The sequence below is a fragment of the Pteropus vampyrus genome, unplaced genomic scaffold (assembly GCF_000151845.1).
Source record: "Pteropus vampyrus isolate Shadow unplaced genomic scaffold, Pvam_2.0 Scaffold40, whole genome shotgun sequence".
Lineage (NCBI taxonomy): Eukaryota > Metazoa > Chordata > Mammalia > Chiroptera > Pteropodidae > Pteropus > Pteropus vampyrus.
The window spans coordinates 7,743,047-7,751,268 of NW_011888821.1; the positions used below are offsets into that span (position 1 = coordinate 7,743,047).

At 52.8% G+C, this 8,222-nt stretch overlaps 1 protein-coding gene across 1 annotated transcript in view; it reads right to left on the bottom strand.

Annotated features, from left to right (window-relative positions):
- Positions 1 to 8,222, bottom strand: part of ABCC6 (ATP binding cassette subfamily C member 6) — a 49,205-nt gene that overhangs the window by 32,661 nt on the left and 8,322 nt on the right. The window contains exons 8-10 of the mRNA XM_011358430.1: positions 3,257 to 3,460; positions 1,808 to 2,025; positions 532 to 626 (exon numbers count right to left, since the gene is read on the bottom strand). Coding sequence (XP_011356732.1) covers positions 532 to 626; positions 1,808 to 2,025; positions 3,257 to 3,460 — 517 coding nt within the window. The remainder of the gene's footprint in view (positions 1 to 531; positions 627 to 1,807; positions 2,026 to 3,256; positions 3,461 to 8,222) is intronic.

Consider the following 8,222-nt stretch of genomic DNA (forward strand, 5'->3'; position numbering starts at 1 on the left):
AAACCTGCCCTAACTCTGGGGTCATAGCGGACCCCTTCCAGCCTGTTGAATGCTAAGTTCTGCTTGCAATCTTCCCTCCGCCGAGTGTGTGAGGGAAGGAGCTGGGGAGTGAAGGAATCTGAGTGCAGAAATCCTCCAAAAAATCTTCAGCTCTTTTCTCGAGCTCTTGCTGACCCAGACTGAGCACTGGGAATACAGCCGCCAACGACGTGGGGGGCGGAGGGGGGGAGGGGCAAGGTCACTCTCCTGGGAGTGAAGACAGAGGGGAACAAAAATAAAGACTCCAGAAGTTCGCTCTGTGATGGTAATTATGTGATGGTAATTACGAGTGCCATGAAGACCTGTTTCAAAAGACAGGTTTTACTATCATTCAGGTCCAGCGAGGCCCACAGATCAGGAGGTGGTCGTTATTGACAAGAAAGCTTTTCTACTCATGGGCCTCAAGCGGGGGGCCACTGCATGTGGTGGGGGGCCAATCGGGGAAGCACCAGCATTGGGCAGAGGGAGGGGAGGGAGAGGTGGACGGGAGACCATACTGTGGTTTTCACAGGAAGGAGAGTCGGGCAGGGTGAGCAGGTTTGGACTGGCATGTTTCCGCCATTCCAGCAGGCTCTGGGGCGAAGTCCCTAGTAGAGAGGTGATTAAGGCAGGGGACAGTAGCCCAGAGTGGGAGAACCCCATAAAGGAGGGGTTGGGGGACGGGCTCTGGATTGGCTGGTTTGCGTCTGAAAGGTATGCTCTCAGGTGAGTCATTTGCCATCTCTAGAAATTGGCTAGCCGGGGAGGGACAGTCCCTCCAGGGTCAGTAAAGCCCCTAGATGTCAAAGCACCAGATGCAGAAAATAAGAAGCAGCCCAGAGAGCAGAGTGGGGTCTGACCTCATCAGGAGATGAAGGCTTCCCCGATGGGGCAGGGCGGGGGGACAGTGGGGGGCAGGAGGGGGAGCGGTGCCCTCAGGCCATCTTCCTGTCAGCCTCAGCTCAACGTGTGGACCCACGAGACTGCATGGGCCACACATACACAGCTCCAGCATGCTCAGGGGACGTGGGTCTGAAACACAGTAGGCAGGGCAGCATTGGGAGCCACCCGCATGCTCATTGAAGAGCTGTCCCATTTGCCCCCCTTTGCCCCCAGGTGACACAGCTCAGATGTGAGAAAAGGAGATTCACACGAGACAGAATGACCCTGGCTTGGATGCTCCAGACCCCACAGGAGCCAATGTCTTTCATAGCATTAGTCTCATGGGTTCTACTTCCAGGGTTCCCCAAAGGGACAAGAGTTACTGCACAGAGAGCAGCTCAGAGCTATGGCTTGCCACCAGCCATTCCTAGCTCTCTGGCAGGACTTCCAGCCCAGATGTAATTTACCAATGGGTCAGGGGACATTTGTACCATAAGTAGTGTTGCTGGGCAACATAGCTGACGGTCTGCCTTTATCTGGTTTCCACACAGCCCGAAGGCGAGCCCTTCATCCTCGTGGGGGATGAGTGGCAGTTATTTACAGGAGATGTTGTGGAAAGGGTGTCCAGGCAGTGGAGAAAGCAAGTGCAAAGGCCCTGTGGTGGGAGGGTCCTTGGCGTGTTTGTGGCTAGAGCAGGGAGAGCAAGAGAGGAAGAGGTATGTGACACGATGAGGTTGGAGAAGTCCCAGGGTCAGATCACCCAGGGTCTTACGGAAATAACCAAGGAGGTGAGAGTGTAGAGCAAGCAGCTATGAATGAAGTAACAAATGAGCATGTTTTCAGACACGACGATATTAACAGTTCAGTGATGTAACTAACCCTTCCCGGCTGGACCATGTGCACGCACATCGGGGCGGGATGGAGAGAAGGGAAAGGCTGAGGCTCACCTTTCTGTACACGAGGCCGGTGATGGCTGTTCGCAGCCTCATCTGCAGCACCTTGAGCCTGTACATGTGCTGCTGCTCGAATAGCGTTTGCAGGCAGGCGGTGAGGAACATCAGCACCGCGAGGAGGTAGCCCTTCCAGCCCGGGGTCTTGGGGTCACCAATAAACTCCAGAAAAAGGCTTGTGGGAGAGGGAAGGAGAAGGTGCAGCCAGTGAGAGAAAGCACCCATGGGAGCTGCCTCTGCCCAGGCCCGTCCAGGTCTGGAGGAACAGACGGTGTGGCAGATTTTTTTTAAAAATTGTTTTGCAAAAATGGTTACAATTGTTTTCCGCCCTGTCCACGCTCATTTCCAATGGGCCTTGCAGCTCATCGATCCAAAGGTGGTGTTTTCATTCCCACCTGTTACGGGCTGAATTGTGTCCCCGTGCAATTCATATATTAAAGTCCCAAACCCCCAGAACTTCAGAATGCAGCTGTGTTTGGAGACACATACGTTAAAATGAGGCCATTAGGGTGGGGCCTTAATCCAAGATGACTGGTGTCCTAGTAAGAAGAGGAATTTGGGACAGACAAGGAGACACCTGGACAAATCATGTGAGGACACAGCAAGTAAGCGGCTGTCTGCAAGCCAAAGAAAGAGGCCTTGGGAGAAACCAAGCCTGCCCACACCTCGATCTCAGACACCCAGCCTCCAGAACTGTGAGCAAACAAATTCCTGTCGTTCAAGCCACCCAGTCTGGAGTGCTTTGCTGTGGCAGCCTGAGCAAACTAACATGCCGCCCCTTGAATCTGACTGTGCTGACTGTGCAACCAGCTTTGGCCAACAAAACACACTGCAGGGAAAAACTGTGTCAGTCCCGAGCCCAGGCCTCAAGGGAAAATGCAGCTTTTGCTTGACGTCTCAGAACGCTGCCAAGCGGCCATGTGAACAAGCTGGAACTAGCCTTTTGGAGGATAAGAAACCACGGGGAGCAGAGACGTGCTGTCCAAGCTGAGACCATCTAGGACCAGCCAGTCCCCAGCCGACCCCACAGACACACGAGTGAACCCCAGACACATGAGGGAACTCAGCCAAGAAAGGGAGAGCCGCCCAGCCGAGCTCAGCCCGAATTGCGACCCACATTATCCTAAGTAAATAAGTGGTGTTAAGCCCCTCGCTTTGGGGCTGTTTGTTACACAGTGAAAGCTAACCGATACAGTCAGGTTAGAGTTCACTTTTTCCCTCCCGGAGGTCAGACGCTTTCTCGTTTGTTTTTGTCCTTCCTCAGTATTCTTTTGCCCAGTCTCCAGTGCCCTGAGCACCAGAGGTGTAGACAGAGGCAGGTGAGCTGAACTCCCCATCCCCAGCCTTGGAAAGACACCCATTAAGGGACCACCAACCTTAGCAAGGCACCCAAGGCCTGGACCTACCTGAGGAGCTTAGGAACAGTGAACCTGAAGGCGTCACTGATGACGAGGCTGAGGGTCCCCAGGAGGAAGGTGGACCAGAACACCTGCCAGATGGCCCTGAGCAGTGGGCCTCTCATGCTCCCTTTTTGCTGTAGGAATATCTCAGTCTCAGAGGCCTCCCCGTCACCGAGTCCTTTCCTTTTACACGCTGTTGCCTTGGTGTGCCTAAGGGGACAGGAGACATTGGCTCTGGGCCCCTGCAATAGCCTGAATGTTGTGCCCCCCGCCCCCCAAATTCCTATGTTGAAATCCTAACCCCTAATGTAATGGTGTCAGGAGCTAGGGCCTTTGGGAGGTGATTAGGTCATGAGGATGGAGCATTCCTAAATGGGACGAGTGACCTTATAAAAGACACCCCAGAGAGCTGCCTCGACCCTTCTCCACGTGAGGACACGACAAGAAGATGAGCATCTATGAACCAGGAAGCGGGCCCTCACCAGACACCAAAGCTGCCAGTGCCTTGATGTAGGACTTGCAGCCTCAGAACTGTGAGAGATAAATGCACGGTTTATAAGCCACCGGTCTGGCAAGCCAGGTGTCATCCCCATGTCACAGATGAGGAAATGAAGGCCGAGAGGGTGACTTTGTCCAAGGACACACAGCTGAGAAGCAAAAGAACTGGGATTGGACCCCAGGTCTGCCTTCAGGCACTTTCTGATCCGGGGTGCAGCCCTCCCTTCTTCCACAGCAGCCAGCGTCGGGTGGTCTAGAGCTGGTTCAGAGCCAGTTTAGAGTGGGTTTAGAATCCTGCTGCTGTCCAGACCAGAGCTCAGGCAGCCTTGACCCAATAAGATCCTAGGCCCTTAGTCATAACCGGGGGCCACAACGAGAGCTAGGGTGAGGGACGATGAGGAGCAGGGAAGCCAGAGGACCCTTCCTGTGTCCTCGGTCACACAGCAGAGGCAGCTGCTGACCACCCGTTGCAGTGTGGCCTCGGGCTGATTGCTTCCCTCTCTGTGCCTCTGTGTCCTCATGTGTGAAAGGATGTGGTTGGTCCCACTCTCTGTGTCCCTTCCAATTCTGACAACCTAGGGGGTTATCATAAATTTCAAGGTCCATTTAAGAGCTGGGACCTGGACCAGGCACTGGGATCAGTCTGTCCTTTACAGCAGGGACCTGAGCTCCTATGAGAATCTAATGCCTGAGGATCTGAGGCGGAGCTGAGGCGGTGATGCTGGCGCTGGGGAGCGGCTGCAGATACAGAGAAACTTCGCTCGCCTACCTACTGCTCCCCTCCTGCTGTGCAGCCCGGTTCCTGCACTAGTCCACGGCCCGGGGGTTGGGGGCCCTTGCTTTATATCTTTACACAAATGAGCACACTGACTCCTTTCAACCTCCTTGCCTAGTGGGTATCATAGGCTCCCACTTTACCCAGGATGAGACTGAGGCTCAGAGAGGTGGTGACAGCTACCCAAGGTCACACAGCAAAGAAAGAACAGATATTTGAGCCCATGTCTCAATTCACAATTTACATAGTGCCTCTGTGGCCCTCACACCCCCAGCAAAAAGAAAAAAATCCCTTGGCAAGCACTGGTGGCCAGACCCTTACTGACAAGGTGAAGGCGTTGTCCCTCGTTCCTGGCCTGGCTTGTTGTTTGCTTTGGCATCTTGGAGGGCTGTGGCTTGGCCTCTCTCACTGAGCTAGGCATGGCCTGCCAGTCACAAATATTTTGGTATTTGGGTCTCAAATGCCAAAAGGATGTCACCTCCTCATAGAGGCCATCCCTGACCACTCTTCCCCATTGGATCCCATTGTTTAATTCATCGACTTCACAGCCACACTCGCTCTCTCTCCAACTCTTCCCTGTACCTGTTTGTCCTATTAGAACAAGAGGGGAAAGTTCTTGCGTGTATTTGCCCCAGCACTTAGTCCGGCTCCTGAATGTAGTAGGTACTCAATAAATACTTGCTAAGTGAGTGGGAGAAAACAGATTAGGTGTGATGTATGTGAAGCGCCTGACAGGAGTGCCTGGTGCATAATGTTATAAAGATTTGTGGAAGGAAAGAAGGAATAAGGAAGGAAGGGAGGGAGGGAGGGAGAGAGGGAAGGAGGGAGGGAAGGAGGCACGGAGAGAGGAGGAAGCAGGTAACTTGGTTTGGCGGACTGAACCTGGCCTTGGAGCCAGGAAACCAAGTTTCAAGTGCCTGCTCTGTCCCCTCTCCTCTGAGCCTCAGTATCCATCTGCAAAACGAGGTCTCGCATGGGACCACAAGGTGCAGTGGGGTGTGTGGAGAGAGACTGGGTGTGAATGGGGGACACAAGAGAGAGAGTGGCGGAGACTGTGGCAAAATGAAGAGCCTGTGCCTTGTCTGATGGGGCGGCCACCACCTGGATCCACTCTCCCGTTGCTGTGCGGGGCCGTGACCCAGCACTGCCCGTGTGCTTCAAAAGAGATCAGAATTCCAGATCTTTATGTGACATCTCCAACGTTTCAAACGTTGGCAACTTAGTAAAAAAAAAAAAAAAACCCAAAACAAAAAAACAAGGAACCCCAAAGAACAAGAGCAACGTCACACCATGTGGGCCGAGTATACACTGGGAATCCGACTTGGCCGGCAGGTGGCTGGCCGGTCTGCGACCTCTCAGGATGACATCCCCTCCCCTCCCCCCAAAATTGCAAAATATTTCAGGAACAAAACCAAAGTTCTCTCCGTGTGTAATCAGTCAGCTCCGTATATGACTGAGCTGGACCTTCATACACCCCCGCCTTCCTCCTTTCTTTCTGTCCACTGTTTGTGGATTCTTAAACCATCCTGGAGAATGTTTCTATCCGCTGATTCCAATATTGGGTGACTTTCTTCCTCATGCCAGCAGGGGAGGCCAGAACTGGGAACAAGTGGGTGAGAAACCTCCCTGTGAATGAATTCTGCTACTCAGAAGTAATTTAAGAGCGGAGAGGAAGTTCAAAAAGATATGCCTGTGGTGAGAGAGAGCGCTGCTGTTTTAATTTGCTCATATTACTCACCCCTTTTGGAAAAACAAACCCCCTTCCTTTGTGAGGCAGCCCTATCCTTCCCTGTGCAGCCAGTCCCCCACCCATGGGAGTGGCCCCTGAGAGGCACATGACTTGAGCCAACCAATCAGAGGCCTTCCTTGGGATTTTTCTACATGGATGCTAGGAGAGAGAGAGGCACTCTTATTCTGCGAGAATTGCTGAACTGGCATGTTATGGGACAGGCTTTATGAAGACATCAATATACAGGTACCAGGTGAGCTGAGAGATGGAGGGAAAGATTTTGGACACCACGCAAGTCCCTGGATCCAACCATGCCTAAGGGTAGACCCGCCTTCTCAGCCGTGTAGGACAATAGTCTGTATTTCACTTTCTGTCTTTCTCTTGCTTCTTCTAATATATAGAATTCAACAATCTACAGTCACCACCACAAAATCCTAGAGCATGCAGGGGAACCTTGTAACCCTCTCCACAGAGCTAAGTTACTTTTAACCATTCCCCCGAAACACCAAGGTTCCAATGAGGTCAAGCAACTTCTCCAAGGTCATCGACTACTTAATGGCAAGGCTGCACCTAACCCCAGGTTAAATTAATGTTAACAGCTCATTTCTCTAGAACGAGGGCCCCTAAACTCATTCCTCATAGAAGTTTCTAGAGACGCCAGAGAGGGCAGGAGTGAGGCAGAGTGGACAGGACTAGAAAGAGCTTGAAATCCTCTGGGTAACTGATATTACTTGAGCTTTTACCATTTTCGAGGCATCTGCGATGTTCTTTTCTAAATTCATTTTTTTTTTATCTCCCACAAGCTATGGGCCATCCCCATTGAACAGATAAGAAAACCGAGGGCCAGGAGACTAATCACTCAGGTGAGTGAGTAATGGGCAGCATGTGTGGCCCACCACCCAACTCTCCACCCCGAGTCTTAAAATATTCCTTCTGTATCCTGCCCACCATCCCACCATTCGAGCTCCCTTCTGGGGGCCTGGAGGAGCCCCCACTTTGTTGGCGTTCTTGGGGAACCCACAAAGCACTCTGGGAGGAAATGCACCTTGAGCCTGACCAGTTCCTGCTTCGTGAGATCAGGAAGGGGACTGGAGGCGGAGCCCAGAGTAGGGCCGGGGCCCTATTTGGAGCCGAGTGACTCAGGGTTTTGCTGACCAAGCACCGAGCACCACGCTGACCGCCCGGCTTCCACACACTCACCGCTGGGCCGCACTGCGGTTCCTCGCCCACTGCCTTTCCAACTGGGAGACGAGTTCTTCCGAGGAGTTTTCTCTCCCAAGGGACCAGAAGTCTTCGGATCCCAGTGGTCTCCTGTAGCCCCTCCAGACCAGCCTGTAAAAGAGGGCCACCAGGGCAAGCTCCCCCTGCCTTCTGCCCCCGCAAAGTCCTGGCCTGGTGGCTGCGTGACCCTGGGTAAGTCTCTTTATCTGTCTTCCCCTCTGCCGGGCCATCGGTAAGAAGAGCCGTTAACCTAACCGCACCTAACGTTTGTGGGGCACTCTGCAGTCTACAAAGATCATCCCGTGAGCCCATGTGGTAGATTACTACTGACCCATTTTACATCTGAGGAAGCAAATAGAGTCTCAGACAGATTCAACGACTTCACCAAGGGACAATCTGTGTGGCAGGGGAAATAAACCTTCCAAGGAGTCAGAAGTCCAGAGATGAAAACTGTCGCTGGAGAGGAATCCTGAATTCCTCCTGGAGTTTTAAATGTCCCCACACTCCTCCTTGTTCACTGCTCCCGCCACGGGCCTCAGGACCTTTGCACAATCATGTCACCCTACTCAAACCTCCTTTCCTCCACTCCTTACCCGGTCACTTCTGATTTGTCCTTCACCTCTGGGCTTAGATGGGATTTTCTTAGAAGTCTGCTGAATGACCACCCCTCCTCGCCTGGCCCAGTCTTGTAATGATCCCCCAATTTGAGATCTCCTGAGCTTTTTTCTTTATGATGCTTGTTGCAATCA